Genomic DNA, 21,211 nt, shown 5'->3' on the forward strand with positions numbered 1-21,211 from the left:
TATCATGAAGTATGGATTTTCTTTTTCATATCTCATTGCTATTAACAAGCAATTGTTCTAACAAGTTTCTCCTCTGAAGATGTACATAGATTATAGTTCCTCTGGAGTTCAAATGGGAACTGGCTCTTTTTTTTTTAGGTCAGTAATTCCTTAATTTGGGACTTTTCCCCGACAAGAAAAACTTGTTTGCTTGATACATGGTTTTCTCCCATGGCTTTAAACAAATCACTTGCAGAAACATTTCTGCAAAGGCAGAATTAAATTCTGTTGAAATGCTTTGTTTCTTTAGCTACTATACTACGGGATTATACCAACATAGCTATGCTGTTATAGTCTCCATACTGTAGATGTAGCCTCCATCTCTCTGTATTTAAAATGTATGCTCACAGGTTATGTAGGCAAGTTTCTGTTTTTTGAATACAGCTCTACTATATTTATACTGCTGATGGAGGGAAGTTTTGGGTTCCATGCTAGTTTCATTTTACCAGGTAGTTAGAGCTGACTTGGAATGGAAAAGGGAAAAAACCCACTAAGTGAACTTATATAGGGCACTTCAATCCACCCCCCACCTGTGGCTTCTAACTGGAGCTGTCTCAGCCTGTCTTAATACAAATTTAGCTATCGCAAGCCAGAAGGATTTTATTTATGGGACAGGGACCGTCAGAACTTCCTTCAACCCCTGAGAAGCTGTGAATATGAGAGAGCTGCTCGAGCAGGCATGCCAAACTAGTGTATGCATTTCTTTAATAAGGCAGGGATTAATGTCTTTTGCAGTTCAGGGGTTAGGTAAACAGCAGTCCCTCAGTTCAAGGCTCTCCATGTTCAGTTGTTTGTTTATATGGATCTCACAAGGTTAGGTTAGCCTTCTTGACATCTCAAGGGAGCTTTTCTGACCATAGTGTAACCTCATCTCCTCCAAAGTTGTGCAGGACACGTAGCATCCCTTTTCAGAAAAGGTACCACAAGAATGGGGATGCCCGGAACTCTCTGACCAGTCTTCAGTCTCTAAAGAATGTGGATGTAGCTAGAGTGGACACTTCCAATTACTTTAAGGGACTAACTTTAATAATGCATAGCAAATATTTGGGTAGAGGATATTGGTCTGTTTATGTGTGGTGGTTTTGGTTTTGTTTTGTAATGGAGTGGATGCTAACAATGCTCTAATTGATTACCTCCATATTCATAAACCAATGTACTTGATGTCAGCACACCTCTGGGAATAAATCTGATTAATTTGCACTCCCTCTGCAGACTTGGTGTAGCACAGCAATAAACATAATACAATAGGTCCTACAAAAATAGGTGGCAGTGTTAATCACTTTCTCAAAAAGTGGTGATTGTCATGTATTTAAACAGACAATATCAAAAATCCAAAGACAATGTACCACAGCAGATAATACTTAAAGGTTTGTCACATTTTTCACATACTATTCAACAGAGTTTTCAAAGAAAGAACTGAGTAAAAAGAATGGGACCACAGTGAAGGATGTAATATAAAATACCACAGTGAAGGGTTTAATATAAAAACCAGAATAGAATAAGTTGTGTGTGAAGTTTAAGTATTACTTGTTTCCTTCCTCAACCACCTGCCTGGCTGCTAGTTTTCACAGGCAGTTGTAACAGAAGAGACACATTATTCTATTAATTTGTTCATTTATCTTTGAATAGTGAATTTCCTCCACAACTGTCCTCTCCCACTCTGTTCCCCTCCGAACAGGTGTAGGATGGTACACTTGACATATTAACTCATTGATGATTTCTTGAAAATTTCTCCTGATTTTTCCTTGCAGCAGGGCATGTGTCATTGTTTTTTGGAATTTGAAGGTGGATTTTTTTCCTTTCAGTGTTATGATAAAATCTTATTCTTCTCATAAGATATGACTGGAGCCCTTCCCCTCTCCTTAAAAAATGTGGCCCATTTTAAAAAATAGCTTGAATCCTAAAACTTGTAGAATGAGTTTTGCTTATTTGATGATTATATTTCAGTTGTCTTTAGAGCTCCAATCTGAAGATACAATGTGAAGCACCTTACAGTCATTAATGAATTGGCCTCACGACCCCACTTCGACATAGCTATTGTCTTTGTTTGCAGATAGGGAAACTGAGTGAAAAAGTGTGATTTGCCCAAGTGCCCACAGGAAGTTCCTGTCAGAGCCAGGGATTGACCTTAAACTTCCCTGCTACTTGGATTGTAATGATATGACAACAGGACCACTCTTCTAATGTAGGGCTGTTTCAACCCCACAGCTATTTCAGGAAACCTCTGATGTCCTGTGATCCCATATAGGACAGCTCCAATAAATCAGGACTGTCCTGTGAAAATCAATAAGTGTGGCAACCAAACATGAAGGAGAGGCTTTCCAGTGGGGACCACATTCCATGTAGATTAGCATGTGCAAGTACAAATTCATGGGTTTTTTGCCCCTTTTAAATAATGCGTGGGGTCTGTCTTAAGTGTTGGGTTTCATATTTAATCAGTATTAATATGATAATAGGAGTGAGACAACTGAAGCGAACACAAAGAGATTATCTCTTCTTAGCCAAGTGCATCCATTAGCTAGGAAATATAGGTTTCTATTAAATGAAATAGACAGATGGGCCTTTGGAGGTGGCTGGGAATGGGAGGGGGGAGAGAGAGGGGGGTGAGGGGTGAAAGTTGAGGTTTAGAAAATCTCTATAAAAATAAAAACAAACCATCCATCTTGATGGTTGGCGTTTTAGCCTCCCAGTGCACTTTAGGGATGCTGCTCTGATTCCTATCGAGAACATTATGCTGAAACTTAATCCAGCAAAGCACTTACTCCTGCCAAACTCTGCTCAGAGGTTGCTGTGCTCCCCCAGAAGTAAGTGGCTGGCGGAGCTTCAGGCCCAGGACGGAGCTGTGCCATCCTCCGGAAGATTGATTCTTTGAGATCCCCAATGAAAAAACAAACTTGATCTGCTCAATATTACCTTAAAATTTTCCTTTTGGGAGGGGTGCGTGTGAGAGCAAGAAACCCATCGAAATATTTCAAATAATTATTTTATTCTTGTGCCCACGCGCACACACACAGAGACAAATAAATAAACCCCCCAGTTAGGAACTGTTGCAACAATGTTTATAACTAGTGTTTGAAACCAAGACAATAATACTATAAATAATTGTAGATGATGAAGATAGTGGAGAGAAAATAACATAATTAAAAGAATTTTACAAGACGGGCAATTCACTAAGATGGATGGAGTAACACAATATGTTAAAAATATCTGTTATTTAACACAAACATGACATGGCTGATGGGAAACATCTGTCTTTCCAGCAGTTCACTGGAATGGCTCGGCAATACTTCTTCACCGGGGCGAGGGAGGAGTCATGTGTAAGCTGTGTTACATCATTGAATGTCAGTTACTCAGCCACAAGAGTGGGTGGTGCTTTTCCACTATGATGATCTTTTAAAAGAAATCCAGCATCCATTTTGCTTGTTGCAGCACGAGAAGAATCATTTAGGGTGGCCATACCTAGGAGTAATAGGATGATCTTAAATTAAAATTTGGATTAATTTTCTGGAAATGTTTCCTAGTGGTCAGACCTGATAGACCATGGAAAAGAATCCAAAGGGAATTGATGGAAGCCTGATTGGTTAGGTCATTTAAAAATGATGGATGAAGTACTTCAGACATCACTATAGCAAACAGTCTCACACTGGCTGGGGGCTGATAAAGTGCTGGGTCTTTTCCATCCCTAACTAGTTTGATTTCACCATATTGTGATTATTCCCCATTCAGAAGGGGTTCCCCTTCCTTTGCTCTGTTGTTTTGGGGTGAGATTTGAGAGTCGGGGAGGAGATTGATGGGGAAGACACAGTGGCATGGATGGAGAATGAAGTAGTGGCCATCTTACCTTTTTGAATTTCCAGATTTCTCTCCGTGTGTAATGAAAGGAATAAATATCCTTTAATGTAACTGAAATGTACAGTGTTTGTCTGTATTGCTTTGAATTTTTTAAAGCAGAAGGTCCTAAAATGTTACTAGAGATGAGAATCATGAAAATTGAAGATGAAATAGTGTAACTCCTTAGGTCACGTTGTCCACCGCTAAACTCTGCAGGATTGTTTTGGGTGGGTTTGTCCTTAGAAGGTGAAAATTAATGAATGAGCTATTAAATCGGTAAAATGAGGATAATGTCCTTATCGTCGTCGTCATCTTCTTAGGCATCTCCATTACTGGAGGTTTGCAACCCAGGTAGCCCATTCTGTATGATCCTTTGCTAATCTCATAGTGGATAAATAGTCCTTATGATCCACCCAGGACACCATGTCGTCCATCCAAAAGCTTCTTTTTCTGCTTTGTGTTCTCCTGCCATCAACTTTCCCTTCCAGTGCCCACAAGCATCAGTGCTGAACATCTTAAAATGTAGCCTGCAAATCAAATATTTCTTTTTATAAGAACTGACTGTCTTTTGCTGAGTTCCAGTCATCTCTAGTACTTGTGCATATAAATCTTCCCCCAAACAGGTAGGAGAGCTTAGTGGGCAGGAGAAGGAACCCTGGCAAAAAAAAAAAAATAAATAGTGGAGGCAGGTGATAGCTTACAGAGATTCCCATTTCCTTTTTTGAGGCTGAAAGCTGCGGCCATTGCCCTCACTCCCTGCCTATACATAACACGCAGTGGGAGTGGGAGCAAAGGAATGCACATTCTGCTAGCTTTTACAAGAGGGAGAGAAGTAGTTCCATTTTTCAAACAGCCTTGTCATTCCCACTTTGGAACCTGACACAATGGGGAAGGTTTTTTGCATGTGTTGTTTTTTAGAAGGGGCGGGAGGTGACTGAGCGGCCAGCCTCTTGACAGGGCAGTTGTAAAACATTCATAAAACTTTTATTGGACTACCACCCTTCCAGATAAATATTTTCTGACTTTATGGGCTTGTTTTAGGGTTTGGATCTTAATAGCAGCTTTGTAGCTTTTTTACGGTCTTTTGGCATATCCACTTCTGGAGGCTGCCATGCTTTCTAGGTCCTTGGAGTTTCTTCATTACTAAACTATTGCCCTTTAACCCTCCTTCACTCTTGAAACAATAATGGAACCAACTGTTAAATAATCCTCTCTCCACCCCAGCTCTTGTTCAGGGTTGTAAGTTGACCCAGTGTTGCATGTCTGGTCATCATGATGGGGAAAAAAAGATTAAGATGAGTATAATTTTATTCCAGTTTCCATTATCATATGAGAGAATAGCATCTTAATTGTGTGTGTTTACATATTTTTACTGTTAACATATTTAGTTAAAAATCCTACTATAGTTTGGTGCCACTTTGGGCTTGTTGTGGGGCAATTTCCATGCTTTGTCTCAGTGTATTCGTACAAACATAAAATCATGACAGTGTGTCTCTGCAATCAGTGGTGAGACCAGTGGCTTGCAGCCAGGGTGATACAAAGGAATGCTGTATGTAAAACTCAGAGAGGAATGGGAACAATGGTTCGAATGTCCACACTTTTTCATCTCATCATTTTGCAACTGAAGTGGTTTCATGAACTTCATCAGCTTTCTCTCCCCTGGCTATCCCCTGGGCCAAGAGGGTGAGTGCACCCTGTCTGTCCTGAGGGAGCAACTTGGGGTATTTAGTGGGTCCAAGAGTTGGATGTAGAGTTTTTTCCCCCACCAGTCAATGGTTTGTGCCACTTACTCCCCATATCCTAGTTTCCACACATTCTCCTGCTTCTTGTCAGGGTGATTTTAGGGGCTAGAAGGAATGTATAGTGTTACTCTCTCACTCTCACTCTCACTCTCACTCTCACACACACACACACACGATTATTTTTGATCACACATTTCCCCAGCAGTAATCTATTGTCACATTGGAGTGTCTGTGGAAACCATTGACATTCCTAAATCTTTATGGGAAGGGAAGGCTTTTTCTGCAGAATGAACAGAGCAGTTGTTTCCAACCAGGAAGTGAAACTGGTGACTTGGTACTCTGCAGTTCTGAGCTTCTGCCTAGTGCAGAGTCACTGAGCTACTCGTGGGGCGTAGCTGGAGTGAGCCAACTCCTGGACTCCTGTGTTGCCTCAGACTTTTCCAGTTGAATGGAACCTGTGGCAGATAGAGGATTATTTTGTGTCAACTAGGGGTCACTCTTGCCAGCACATATTAGAAGATGCACAGGTTCAACCTTGTCCCACAAGACACTTTTGTCCACTTCATCTGTGCAGCTAATAGTGGGACAATGTGCATCATTCAGCCCCTTTTCAATACAGCATGGCATATTCAACTCTGCTGACCTTGTCTATGCTAGTGGACCATGTTTGATGTGGCTGAAAATTCTAGTGTAGATACCGCTTTGGAGGGACAACATATCGTTTCCTAGGTGAGTCAATCCTTGTCCTCTTTCCTAATTACCAGCAAATAGGCCAAATTTAGTGTTAATTCCAGTCACTTTTGTGGGTACCCTGGTGATATGGCATCTCTCTACCTGGAGCTGAATTATAATGCTTGACTCACTTCATATAGGCTACCGAACAGCTCTATCGGAAAGACTTGGTCATTACTGATTTGGTTAAATCTGAACCAATGACGTAGTTCTTAGGTTCTGGATCTGTGGAGATGGAGCCTGAAGTTCTGTCTTATGCACAGAACAGAAATAACAAAAGTAGCAGTAGATATTATGAAACCCATTGCCAAAGGTGGAGTTTTGTCACAATCATCGTTAGTCCTGGATTTCTTTTATGACTTTCACATTTTTAAAGAATAGCCAGGATTTTTGACCTAGTGGTATTTCTGTGAGCATGTGGATGTGTGATGGGAAACTATTCAACAAACTTCATAGAGAGCTCCAAAGTGAAAACAAACCTAGACTGCATGGGTGGCTAATGCAGAACAGGAGCTTTAGGACAACACAAAGAACCTGAACAGACAGTAGAAGCTTTAATTCCCCAAAAGGTCATGGGTGTCCACCTCTGTTTTTAAAAAACAAAACAAACAAGCAACCCATCTTTTTAAAAAACATTTGGGTGAGATTGGCAAGTCAGCTGCAGTCTGGGACCTCTTCTTCTAAACCACTCACTGTTCAATAGCACATGCGCTGTTCTTCTTGTTTGTGCTGAACAGAGAAAAATTGTGGTTACTTTGGGTACAAAATATTGCCAGAGACTTGTTTTCTGTACTTCCAAGACTTCTACCTTGTATGCCAGCACCTTAGGGACTTGACCTAAAAATGGATGACACATAATTGTAGCCGTACCCATTCCCAATCCTTAGTCATCTAGTTCCACAGGTATAATTGTGTTATTCTATTACAGTTTAGATGAGGAAGTTATTTTCTTTTGGAAAAGCTGTTTTTCTGTAAATGTGTTAATGGTGATAAAATTATATTGCACATGATACATTGGCATGAATTAGAAGTAGATTTAAGTGTAGTTTTAAAAATTGTAAATAATTTAGGCTAGTCTTTGACCATCCCACTATAGAGGTCTGAGTAGTTGAGAGGCTGGGCTTATCATGCTCAGTGCCTCTGTAGTTCTGTATATTATGTAATGGATATTTGGTGTTATATACATTTTTTCTTAGTAATTTGTTTAAATTAAGATTAAAATAAACAAAAACAAAGCTAGTAGCAAGATTTCAGCCTCTTCTTTAAAATCCCTGGGGGGAAATACAAAATTTTACAGCAATGCACATAGCAGAGTTTCTTTCAGCATGTTTCCCAAAATAGCAAACCTGAAACAGGCTGGTAAATTTCTCTCAGAATGTGGCACAGGGAGGTTGAATAACTTGCCCAAGGCTGCAGAAAGAGTCAGTGTCTAAGCCAGGATTAGAACTCAGGAGAAAAAGTTGATAAAGAATTTTCATTTTGCTTGATAATGTCAAGAATATAGAAAATTAAGTAAGCTGGTGAAACTATTCTGAATTACTTTTAGGGAACTTTGGAAGACAGAGGTCAGGTAAATTGAGAAAGTTGTACAAACCCCAAACACTAATGAATACAGTAGACCTTTGAACTCTGTATGTCTAAACTTGCTTTAATACATAGACTGAATTTGGCCTTGACCATAGGCTAAAGCATCTGAAGCATCATAAGCCTTTCAATGTGAGGAAAAAAAAAGTGGTGGTGATGGGGATGCTGACCAAGCACCGTTTTCCGTTGGGAAGATGGGAACTGCAGACATGAACTCATATTGTGGAAGCATAAATGGAAGTGAAACAATGAACAAACATTGCTCTAGGGGAGAGAATGTACTTCTCACATTTTGTTCTAAAATAATTGGCCTTCTGTGGTAGACGTGGAGGTCGTGGAAAGAGGACAGGAGCTCCTTAGTTGCCTGTGATTTGACTTAAAAGTTTGTTGTGACCTTAAGCAATGTTCCTGTTCAACAGCACTTAACAAAAGCATATTTGATGAAACATTAAACTCCCAAATCCCATTCTCCTCCAAGAAAAAGCTAAGTATTTTTTAAATTAGCAAAAACAGAAATTAATCCAGATCACTCTACCTACGTTTGCTGTTGATGTATTTAAATATAAAAATAAAAAATGCACTGCAGAGACGCATGTTCCTGCCCTAGCCATGACACTTTACACATTTTAAAAATGGATTTGTAATAGTAATATAGTGTACTCCTATTTATCTGAAACCCTATTATCTGAGCTACAGAAATCCCTTCCTGATCGGAATCCCTTCCTTCTCCCCCGTGTCTCTCGTGCTGGGGGACAAGGAAGAGATTTGTGTAATGTGAAGGTTCAGATAATAGAGCAGAGACCCCCAGCCAGGACTGGGAGGAGGAGGAACTCCCTGTTGCAGGGAGGCTGCTCTGCTGGTGAATGGTTCGTGGCAGTACAGGAAGCCCTCTGTAGCCTTGCTGTTATGGGAGTGAGTGAGCAGGGCAGAGCAGATTTCCCCAGCCAGGACTGGAAGGAGGATTGGGAGAATGAGCCCCTGATTGCGGGGTAGGCCACCTTGTTGCTGAATGGCTCCTGCCGTCTCGATTATTGAAGCTCCCAGTTATCCGAATAAAATCTGTGTACCCCATGCTATTCAGATAATTGGGAGTATACTGTAATACCTAACTTAGGGCTTGTCTATATGGTGGAGTGATGCATCCTTGGAGGCTGATTTCTAAAACACACTAATGTGTTGGGTATTAATTGGTCCATGTGGACCCTGCTGGTGTACACTTTAAAGATGACAGTAGGGAACCTGTAATGCACACCAGAAGCATCTGCACAGGCCAGTTAATGCACACCACATTAGTGCATTTCAGAAATCACACTCCTGTAGAGTGCACGACGCCACTGTGTGGATAAGCCCTTATATAATACTTTTTATCCATCAATCTCAAAGCATTTTACAAAGGAGGTCAGTATCATCCCCATTTTGCAGATGGGGAAACCAAGGCACCAGGGGGCTGTGAATTCCTCAAGGTCACCCAGCAAACCAGTGGCAGAGTCAGGAATTGAACCCAGGTCTTCTGAGTCCCAGTCCATTCCTTTAGTGAGAGCAAATTGGACTACAGAGGGAGAGATGCTAAACGATAGCACCCATTCCCTCTCGTAATGATAAAAAGGTAGTTATGTCCCTGCAGTTAATGGGTCAGATTCATTGAAAATCTGAAGTTACTTCATTGAAGGTAATAGAGTTACTCCAGTTTTACATTAGTTTAATGAGTACAGAATCTGTCTCACTGTTGAGTGTAAATGCAGTGTTCCCACTTCCTGCTAACCCTCGACAGAAACTGATGGAATCACCTGCACACTGCTTTCAGCCCAGTGGCCTCCCTGAAGTGTGAGGACTCAGTGTTATCTTCTTGTCTGGGTACCACCCAAAAAGCATCATGACCATCTCTTTTCCTCACCATTAGGCCAGCATCATCTTTGTTCTTCAGAGAAGGCTTAAAAGTGCTGTTCCCCATACTACCACTGGGTAGCATTGAAACTGCTTGTTGGCTGATATTATGCTAGAAATGCTTCCTCCAGCTATTGTATTGGGCGTTGCAATTATTACATTACCACCAAGCCACATAATTCTGTTTTTGTGGATTACTCTGATGCCCCCATTCCAAAGCTCTACCATTTGTTTTCAGCTTTCAGAAAAGGCATAAACACTATCCTGTGTTTTTTGTTTTTTTTAAAGTGTTGCAACTCTTGAGAGTTCAGATTGGAAGTTAATGCAAAAGTAAAACATTTCCTCTGGGAAACTCTTGCACTTAGCTAGGACTTTTGGGTTTAAAATATACAATGGCTATGACTGATAACTTCACTTTGTATCCCTGAGACTTTCGAAGGAGTGGGACTCTCATATTTTGGCATCAGTCAAATAGTCTGGTCTTCATAGATTTGCCTTCTGTAATGTCTTTGTGCAGAATGTTCCCCCAGGGCATTGAGTTGTGTTTCAACTCCCATTTTCAGTAGCTAATGTATGGGCTGTTCTGTTAACTTTTCTACACCATTATATCTGTGCAACATCTACATATGTTGTTTGATTTGCCTTGTGTTCTTAGTGTTTCCCCCCTTTCTTGTTATATTTGAAACCCCTAAATAATCATGCATTTCTGTGTAACTGAAGTGGCACAAATTTACCAATGACAGAATGTGCTTGTTTCATTTACACATTTTTCTTTTTCCAGTCACAATGAGATTTGAGTCCTAGTTCCCTTTCTCCATTATTCATCACCCTCTGTTTATACATTATATGTGCTGTGTGTTTTTACTACAACACTATTTATACTTACTGCATGTTACAAATTATTAAAAGTTCAATGTTAGTTAGAACCTTCAGTGTTACAAATGGAAAGCTTTTGTAATCAAACTGCTTCAGATTCCAAAATAACACAATTGTTATACAAGTCAAAGAAAGAAAGAAAGAACAAACTAATTGGAAATTGGTTCGTCCTTTGCTTACTTTCCAAGACCTGAATTCATGATACTAGGCTTCCTGTCCAAGAGCTTAAGATATCACTAATGCCTTAAAGCAGTACAAGAAAATGGTTTGCTGGGAGTGTTGATGGTAACATCAACACTTCTATAAAGGAGTTGCAAGATCTGACTCTTTTGTCAGGTCTGTGACTGCTAACTTTCTCACTCATGCTGTAAGTAAAACTACTGTTCTCTGAGCCTCTGAGATTCTGTGATCCCTACCTAGTGCTCCCTGAACCATGCCCTACTTAATACCTTACATCACCCAGCCTCACTGCATCTACAGTGCTACATTAATTAGCTGTTATATATAGAGTACTTGCATTTGCATCTCTCTGCATCTGTCAAAGGTGCTCAGATACTGTGCATGTTGTAAATAACTTGATAGATTGATAGATCTGTTGCTAATTCATACATCATTATGGTATATTAAAGTAGACATGGATATGATGCTAGTCTAGTCAGTTACAGAAGTTGTGCTGGCATGCTTTCCAGGAAATATGCTATTTCCAAATATGTGGTATTGTAATTAGCAGCATATGCTGACTATTATGGGTTTTCTTTTGAAAAAAGTAACTGCAAATAAATGCAGACTCTAGTGACTTACTGAACTCTAAAACGCAACCTTTTCTTGGCTGGCTGTATGTTGAATGCCTACACAATGCGTGGTATGTGCCTGATGTATATTGGATAATATATATACACACAGCATTAGTAAATATACAAAGTGTCCTGCATGTACATATGCACACACAGTGTATCTTGTGGCTGCCCATCCTCAGCTTGTGTGGTATGATGTATACACTCGTGTGCACTCCCACACACTAAACCCTTGCAGGTCAAAAAGTGAGGATAAACTTTTGAACCCAGCTGTTTCCAAATTAAGTGCATGTGCAGGGACCACCAGTGCTGGGGTTACCATACTCCAGAAAAGTGCAGACATTGACACCCACATATTGTACTGCAGAAGACTTCTTGTTCTTCCTTTAGTTCTTGAGGGATGGTGCTTTGAAAATATTCTGTCCTCTTTGTCCTTTCTTTGCCATCAGAAAGGACAAGCGGCAGTTCAGTGACCTCCCTTCGTTATGGAAATGGGACTGATACAGTAATCAGGATGCTACATATGGAGCTTTTTAAATTACTGCTCTTCAGTCTTTTGTTAGCCTTCATTATTCTTGAAGTTTTTTTCTCAACTCGTAAAAATGGCATTTTTAATATGCAGAATTAAAAAAGGCAATATGAAGAATACCGGTTTTTGTCAATAAGCTTTTACCTTTTAAACCAGTTATCTGAGTTTCTGCTCTAGGTATTTTAATTGAAGATTAACTACTGTTAAAGAGTATACAAATTTAGGTAGTATATATTTGGAATATTAAAATAGGACTCATTAAAAGGTGGGAATTTTGCTGTCTGACCATTATAATTTTAGATTTCAGAGCACAAACTAACCTTCATTAAAAGTCAGCAAAGCTGACCTATAGGTTCTTCTAATGTTAAGGGGGTTTTTTGTACTGATGAAATTAACAGAAAGAATACTTTGTGATTCACAAGTTCAGCATGAATCTTACAAGTATTTCTCATATGAGATCTGTTGCCTGTTTTGTAAAACATATACAGTGGTTCAAAGAATAGTTGCTCTAAACATAAAACTCACATTTGCTACATGCCTCTTGCTTGAGTTACTCATTACAGAAACGATTTTAGATATTTATTATGTGCCAAATACAGTAATTAAAAGACCCATTCATTGCTGTCTATGAACTGATTTGTATTTTTACACCCATTGAAGAAGTCAAATTATCGTATTTATTGTGTTGGGAGATGGGGACCAATTTTTTTTTTTTTTTGAGGCAAGGAATTGAAGGCAGTCTTTTTTCATTTCCCCCTTTCCCTTTGGTAGTTAAACTAACCTCTCGCTTGCCTTCTTCATTTCCCACAGCTCAGCCCCACCCTTACACACATTCTTTCCTCAAGAAAATGTTCTCAGACAATATTGTTTAGGCCTGTTTCTCCAGATCTTTTCAGCTTATAGGCAAGGGAGTGTATTTTGTGGTTTCCATATCTTGTAATGATCCAAGCACTCATTGCTATTCTTAGCGTCATGTTTTTCTAGAAATACAATTTTAACAATGTAGATTTTAATAAAATAATTGAAAGTAGTCTGTCTGGGACCAATAGCTTTGCAGAATTCCACTCACCCAAAGTGACAAATATATATTTTTTAATGAACAAAAATTTATGTATATTTTCTCATCTTCATTGTGGTATGGAGCATTGTGTGCGTCTTGTTCCTTTATGATAATCTTGGACGGCTAAAATAGGGTTCTTTTCATGATTTAGATAAACTAAGGCTGAGACCTTCCGTGATGATGGGTTGTGAGTATAAGTTACCCCTGGAATTTTTTGTTAAAGTCTCAGAGTCCACCGTTTTCTCTGGCTTTATGGCTACTCAAGTCACCTGCCACTTTTCTGCTTAGGAGAGATGATTGCCGCTCTACTTTAGAGTCATTTCCTCTTCACAAGCTGCAGGAGTCACTGATGAGTGCCATGAAGCAGTACCTTCTCCCAGGGTCTAAGTGCACTCCTGCAATCTCTTGCCGTTTAGGGAAGAAGAAGCTGGGGGGCAACAGTTGAATTCAGGTGCCTTTCCATGGCAGTGACTGTTGATGTTCTGCCATATTGCTCCACCAATGCAACTAAACTTTGGCTCTCTCACCTCTTGTTGCCAAATGTCAGCTAAGGAAGATTTTTTGGGCTGGGATTGGATGTATTCCACTGGATTAAAGGTTGTTTCAAAAAGAATATCAAGAATATACAGGAGTATCATAATTAATTACTATAGCAATTTTGGAAGGGATAGTAAAACCTCATGCTTCAGGGCTTAAGCGAATCTCCAGTCATCAAGATCAGACCTAATGTGAGAGGTAGATTATTTCACATCTGTCTAACACAGGGTTCTTACACCTTCCTTTCAAAACATTTGGTACTGGCCACTGCGAGCGCCAGTATACAAGAGTAGATGAACCCCAGGTCTGATCAAGTATAGCAGTTCCTTTGTTGTTACATCTGCCGGGGGAAAGCTCTTATCACTTGGGGCTGTGTCAGTAGCCACTCTCCTCAGTTTCATTTTCCCCTACAGAAGAGTGGATGGAGGGAGAGTGGACCTCAAATGCACAAAACTCCCAGGGTTCTGCTATAAAATCAGCAACAGCTGTTGGAATTATAAGTCACTCCTTGGTTGAGTTGGGAGGCAGAGGAGCCTGCATTGAGTATCCTTGATCAGCCCTGCTCTCAACAATAAGTGGAGACATCAGGACAACTAAGCCAAACTGGGGGTGAGGGAATTAAAACCCTATGGCAGGGATCTAAATAGTGAACACAGCCACAAGCTGATATTTGAAGGGACGTTGTGTTTTTTATTGGAAGTGTTTTAGGTGATTTTATGGAGTATAAAGGTGACTGAAGCGCTATCATTCAGTGAATGAGAGAAGCCAAAAAAGAATGCGAACATTGCTTAAGCCAGGAAACTTTGCTTTTCCCCTTCATTTCCTTCCCTTTCTCAGAGGTCTCATATCCTGGCAAAACTTAACCAAGAATATGTGGGAACAGGTGTGCACCATTCCTTTCTTGGGCCAGTTGAAGGGAAATGCTTATAAGTGATGTAACTCCTCTCTCAACCTCTGCCACTGTGAACACATTCCCTCTGCAGCATTCCCAATGAAAGATAAATGACCAAGTAGGAAGATATTTGTTACTTTGCTGAGGTGTCTAATTCTGTTGCAACGGAAACTGTTTTCATCCTGTTGATGATTCTCCTCTCCCGAAAGTGCAAGACCCCAGTTTTTTTCACTGAATTAAGAATAGGTTTCTAGATTTTGTTTGGAACTTTCTTTCCTTTCCAAAAGGTAGAAACTCAGCCGCTTCCAAATAGTTTCCCTACACTTAATGGCACTTAATGGCAGGGGCTAATTGTCAGATGAGGTGTGTGTGGTGTCAGGTATGACTGACGGATAGGTTGGGCTTTTCTGGGTGAAATATTGGACTGTATTCATCTGTTGACTTTTTCAATAGGCTAAGGTGCCACAAACATTGAAGTGCTAGCACAAGATAAATGTTAGAGAATTATCCAGCAAGAAAATAAATCTTAAGACATTGGAACCCTTGCTCTTGAAGTGGATCATACTAGGACCCAAACTTAAATAAACAAAGATTTAGATGGTTTGAGTGAGAGCCATACGAGATGCTGCCCTTGTGGTTTTGGTAATGAGACTAATTTATTTTTAACATGTTTGTATATTTTGGCTGGTCATGTTACATCTCCCATAATCTAATTTTCTCTTTCCTTCAGTGCTACCTTCAGCTGAGCTCACTCAAAATACCAGTCTAATTTGTGTCTTTTGCAATGCCATTCTGACTGGGCTTGTTGTTTGGAACTGCCCAGAGACACTCTCAATACAAGTGAGGTTCAGAAGGTCACTGGTTCATTCATTAGAACTTGACGGTACCAGCATGCCAGTGCATTAGCCTTTACATTGTTCCTCTAATTAACAAATGGAGGTCTAAATCCACAGGCCTCCGATTCAGGGAACTTTCTTTGACATCAATTATGGAAATCTTGCAGGAGTGGGTTCTTTATTGTGCATAGACCTCTCATACCAGGCACCATAATGCTAGAATAATTTTGAATAGTTTTGAATAGTTTACAGTCAGTTAGTGCTCCCAAATTATGCACACCACAGACCTTGTGTTTCTTAAAGTATTTTGGAACTTGGAAACTTCAGGAAGTGAAAGATGCTTTGGGACCAATGCTTAGTGGAAGTTATCCTTGGAGAACATGACCAATCTTCTGCAAATGCAGTTTCAGATAAAGGAGATAGTACTGTATTCTCTGATGTTGTACTCGACTAATTGTAGAACCATCAGTGCCTCCAGGAGCCAGGAACAATGTGGTAAGGGAAGGAAGCACAACCTTTAGTGTTGCTGTCTCTTGAGATTTTATCAAGAGTTTCACAATATAAGGTGATTTTTCCTTAAAGCCCCAACTATTGGAGTCATGTTACTCTGTGAGAATCTCACCTTTGATTAAAAGAGAGAGAGAGAGAGAAAAGGAAACGTCTACCCTGATGTGAAGAAAAGATTGAAAAAGTGAACTCTGGGGCTCCAAAATGCAGAAGACAAAAAGAACCCAACGTTTTTTATTTCTTTTAAGTCTCGTGATTTTTGGACATTTGAAATTGGCAATACTGAACCAGCATTGTGGGAAAGGTTTTCAAATAATCAAGGGGCCAATTTTGCAGATTCCCATTGTCTTTTGTAGATTTTCTTATTATAATATTGATTTGAACTTATATTTGCTGGGTACACAAAGAGAATTAAGCAAGAATGAAGAAAGGATTCTTGGATAGTTGGTGAGTGCTGGAAGGGTGAAGCAGAGTGGCTGACTTTTCGAAAATACAATGCAGGAAAATTAGCTATTGAAAAATACCATACAGCCATGGTAAAATCTGTGGACCATCATGATACCTGTGGATTTCTGGGTTTTAAATTATCTGAGATGCAAATAGAGCAAATTCCTTGATCTTTCAATGACTTATTGAATCAGTTTCCTTGAATGGGTTTTTTAAACAAAATGCCTTTAATAAAAATTCATGCAGCACTGATACTTATAGGCCCAAACTTTTGTAATTGCATGCGACCAGTTAAGATTTTTAACTAGTTGATTACATGCACACTTACTATGATTGTGCATGCAAATTATGTGCTTACTCAATAATGAAAATTTGGACAGATATGTACTGTAGGCTTCATTGGTTCAAAACTGATTGTTGTGCTTGAACATCTTTTTGCTTTAATAGTGCACTCTCTTTCTCTCTCCTCTCTAGTGTCTCCTGAAAAAACAGAGATTAGAATTGCCAGACAAATATGGAGCAGACAGGATACCAGGGTAGGGAGCTGGCCTGTGGCACCTTCTCTGACTGAAAAGCTATTTTGTGTCTTCTCATAAACACTCACTCTGACTTCAGTAGTACCATTCAGGGAAGGCTGTAAGTTTTGGTGCAATGGACCACATGTAGCCTTGGGCCATGAGTTTGATGCTACTGTACTTGCATGTGTCTGATTCAGTTTAGGAAGGGGTGATGTGTCATTTCACTCCAGACAGTACACAGATTGCATGGCACAATCCCACTTTATTGGATTAAGGTCAGTATTGTTTAACTTTAAAATTGCAAAAACATACAGTGTACAGATTTTTAAATCTACCCAGTCTTGTTTTCATTACTGTGACCAGTTGACTGCTGTAGCAGCTCAGTGAGCTTTTTCACAAGCACTCAATAAGTGGGGGAAGCTTTGTCATAAGGTTTTAATTTTAGCTTTCCTGGAAGCTAAAATAAAAGTGTAACTCACGCAAGGGAGGTGAGCTATCAGTGAATGTTCACAGAAAATAACAAATCCATGCTCCTTTTCAAACATACTTCTTTCAGAGGGATTTCTAGGGTGATTTGATGTACTTCAGGGGTAGGGAGTATTTGGAAGTTTTTCTCTCCTACTGTATTTCTAATGCACCAAATCAGTGTAGTGCAATATCTGGGTATTGTTTTGACTTATAATAGGACAATACCATGAAATGTTTGCTTGCTTGCTTGTTTTGGGGGGTTTCTTTGTGGAGTGGGAGCAATGAATAGGCTGGTGTGTGTATGTGTGTGTATTTTTATTTTATATATATATATATATATATATATATATATATATACACACACACATACAAATATATATATTTGTAGTTCTCAATAAATACTGAAAAAACTAAGTGCAAACCAGTAGACAGATTGTGGAAAAAGAGCTAAATTGAGATTATGCCAACCTAATGGTTTCTTGCTAGGAACATATGGACTATGATGGATTGCTGCTGTAAAGATTTTTTTAAAAAATTATTGCGGCCCTGTGGGGTAAGACTAACAACATGGGGCAAATAATCGGTGTTGTAGGCTAAGAAATTTTAGAATGTTTCTTTAACTATGATTGGAAAATATACAGTACATGCAAGAACAAACCCATTGAGTCTTGTCCTTTGGGTGGCCTGTTTTAGTACCATGTTTATTACATTATCTTTGCTTTTCTCATAAACCCGGTCTGCCATCTGACTGAGATCCACCTGTGAATGACAACTCAGTCTGGGAAACTTTACCCAGGCAGCCGCAAAACTGTTGCATGTGTTGGCATTTTGAGGCATTATTAAGAAGTCCACCAATTAAATGTGCATTGTTAGTTTTGGCCCTCTGTAAAAGATAGAAATAGATGGAAATATATTGTGGAAGCTTAAACTTTAAAAGCCATTTTAGGAAATAAGACTACGAATAATAGTAATGTGGGGGTGGGGGGGACCGAGGGCGAGGGAGGTATGGCAAACATTCAGATTTACTCTGTGTAAAACAAAAATGCAGATTTCCACAGTCCTTTTTTTGTAGAAAGTGATAGAGAAGGACTTTATAGGATATTAAAAGACTGAAAACTTTATAGTAACAAAACATTCTGTAATAGTTTTCTCCATTAGAACCCCTTCCCCCCCCACAACCATTTTCTTTTCCTTGTAATAATTAGTTTGAACTTTCATCTAGTTCTATGGATCAAGTCATTTTCATACAACTTTCAGGATTTTTGTGTGTATGCTTTAAATCTTTCTTCTAAATATTTTTTTGGAACAAAAAAAGCCATGAATACATTATAATTTCAATTTTCATGGTGTGTGAAAGATTTCTATACTAGGTCTTTATTGTTTTTGAAGAATTCATCACCCTAGTTAAGAAGCTTAATATAAATTAAAGAAGGTATTAAGGAACATTAAGACATCAAAATGTGGAGCGTTCTTTTCCTTTCGATTGCTCCAAATGCAAACAAGTTGAATAAAATGCAATCAAAGGGCCTGTTTAGAGAACATTGAGTGGCTTTCAGCTGTGCTGTGGAGAACCTCTGGTAAGAGCATAATTCAAATAAAAAGGCCTTTCTTTCCTCTTCCTAATTCTCTTTGTTGTGGTGACAACAGAATACAAACCTGATAAAAATTTAATCACCTTATCTTTTTAAAGCAAATTGCATTTTTGTTTACACACAATATACATAACATAAAAAAGAAAAAGCTGCTACCCTATCCTCCTCCCCTTACTAATAGCATTAAAGGCCTTTGCCTACAAGTTTTTTTAAAAATAACTGTTTTAGTCTTTTTTCTGAAGTCCCATTGTTCAGGATTGCTTTAAAAAGGCAGCCCATGGGAAGATGAATATCGCCCAACTTAGACTCTGGGCCAGCACTAAGTAACAGATGCCCGGTATAAGTCAGTTGAGTTAGGTCAGCTTAACTGGCTTCTGTGGTGCCTACTCCACATCGAGAGTTGCAAGCAAGATGGGAGGATTATGGGTCCACGGATCTAGCACTTTGATTTGAAGCGGCTTTGTAATGAATTGCCTTTGGTTCTATGTCAGATCTGCTAACCAGAACTTTTTCTGCCTCTTATGCATTTCTGAAAGGCTGGTGTAAGATTGTGTATTTGTACTTTTTTGCTTTTCATTAGGCTTCCCTGATGAAATTTTAGCCCCTTGTGTTGAATTCAAACCAGATTTCCTGTTGTACTGCTGCTCATCCTAGTGCAGAGCAGAGATACTGATTTCTTTATGGTATTGGGGTTGACCTTATGTCAACTGAGGCATCTGTTGGCCCATACCAGTGTGTGCTTTAGCTTCAAAACACCGGCATAGGAGATAAAGATGGTCCCAACTCAGTGCAACCAGGGATTTAGAATTATGAACTCTCACAGATAAAGTCCCCATTCACTGGGTTGGAATTATACTGTGTCCCTTAATCAGCACGGAAATTTGAGTTATGCTATTCAGAACATGGGAGGCAACTGCTTCCCTACAGATATGAGAGTTTAAACATCACCTACCCTACTATAGTGAAACCTGGGCAAGAATCCATCCTTATTAAGTAAACCTCCTGTTTTAAGAGACTGTCCCAAATATCCCTGTCCGTACTGAATTCAGTTTGCCTGCACACTCATAAGAAAGTAGATTTTAGTTTATGCAAGACAGGCTCTTAGATATGGTTTGAGGTCCAGTGACAAAGATGTGCCTATCCCAGGGCTAGGAATAGTAGTGGGACTTAAGGGACAAGAAAGAGGACGTTGACAGAGCTGCGTGCACAGAATAGAACTGGGAGAGTGTTGCCAGTCAGGATTGAAGTGTATTGGGAAAGTTGGAATTGTGTGATAAGCTGGCCCTCCTGCCTAAACTGTGCTTGGTGTTCTGGCCAGAAGTTGCTCTTCCTTGTATTCATAAGAACAGTTCAACCAGAAAGAACGTTTTCTGGCTCTTGTTCACTTTTCATTTTCTTGAACGAAGATAAGTAATGGGATTGTGACAATATGGGAGGCAGAACTTGTGCAGGGGTTGGGGATGGGGTTGGGGTGAAGGGGAGACTTTTAGCTCCATGACTGACGCATGGTCCTTAAGTAGCATGGATTTTTCAAGTTTCAAAACCAGTTCCAGTACCAGAGCCATCACAAGAGTGCACAAAATCTGTTAAATTGCAGAAAGACTATGCTGAATAGTTAAGCAAACAGCAAAGTTCAAGTTGTGGCTCATTGTCATTGTTTTACTATCAATATTTATCTTGCTAATTAAATCCTTTTGGCTAGAGCTATATGAGACCGCAGTGATCTTTGATTAAAGGAAACCAACACAAGGTCAGCCTTACTTTAGCAGGAGTGCTCTGATCACCAGGCAGGTCTATGGAGAGCGGGAACAAATGCACATTAGCGGTTGAAATAATAGTGACCAATTGCTTCTGAAAAATAATTCTTTTAAAATACTGTGTTCCCAGGCTGGCTGTTTTGAATAACTTGGGATATTTCCCAGTATGATGGTGAAGCTAGAGCTGGTCAGCCAATAATTTCTCTGTTGCCAAACTCTATCAAGAGTCCCTGTAGACATCAAACTGCAGCTTCACCCTTCAAATTAATAGTATTGTCCTTGTTGGGTTTTTTTATTTTATTTTATTTTATTCCAGTAATGCTCAACATATGCAAACATTCAAGATAGATGGCTCTTGCTCTGAGGAGCTTACAGTACAAGAATAGACAAGTAAATAGTGCACGGTCAATGGGCCAGGCATAAACCACCATAAACTCTCTTCTTTGCCTCTCCATGTTCCCAAAAGTTAACCTGGCCTAATTCTGGAACAAGAGGATCCAAGCTCTGTCCCACTATCAACAAATAGGCACAGTGTGCGGCACATGGACAGTTGTGAAGTAAGAGATGGCCATGGATTTTTTAGTGT

At 39.5% G+C, this 21,211-nt stretch overlaps 1 protein-coding gene across 5 annotated transcripts in view; it reads left to right on the forward strand.

The window, feature by feature from the left end:
• Positions 1-21,211, forward strand: part of EEFSEC (eukaryotic elongation factor, selenocysteine-tRNA specific) — a 218,333-nt gene that overhangs the window by 129,775 nt on the left and 67,347 nt on the right. The window contains exon 7 of one of the 5 annotated variants that reach the window (XM_075130309.1): positions 16,765-16,826. The exons of the other annotated variants lie outside the window; for them this stretch is intronic. Within the exon in view, the coding sequence (XP_074986410.1) occupies positions 16,765-16,826 (62 nt within the window). The remainder of the gene's footprint in view (positions 1-16,764; positions 16,827-21,211) is intronic. 5 annotated transcript variants of the gene reach the window in all.

This window comes from Caretta caretta, chromosome 7 (genome assembly GCF_965140235.1).
Source record: "Caretta caretta isolate rCarCar2 chromosome 7, rCarCar1.hap1, whole genome shotgun sequence".
In the NCBI taxonomy this organism is placed as follows: domain Eukaryota; kingdom Metazoa; phylum Chordata; order Testudines; family Cheloniidae; genus Caretta; species Caretta caretta.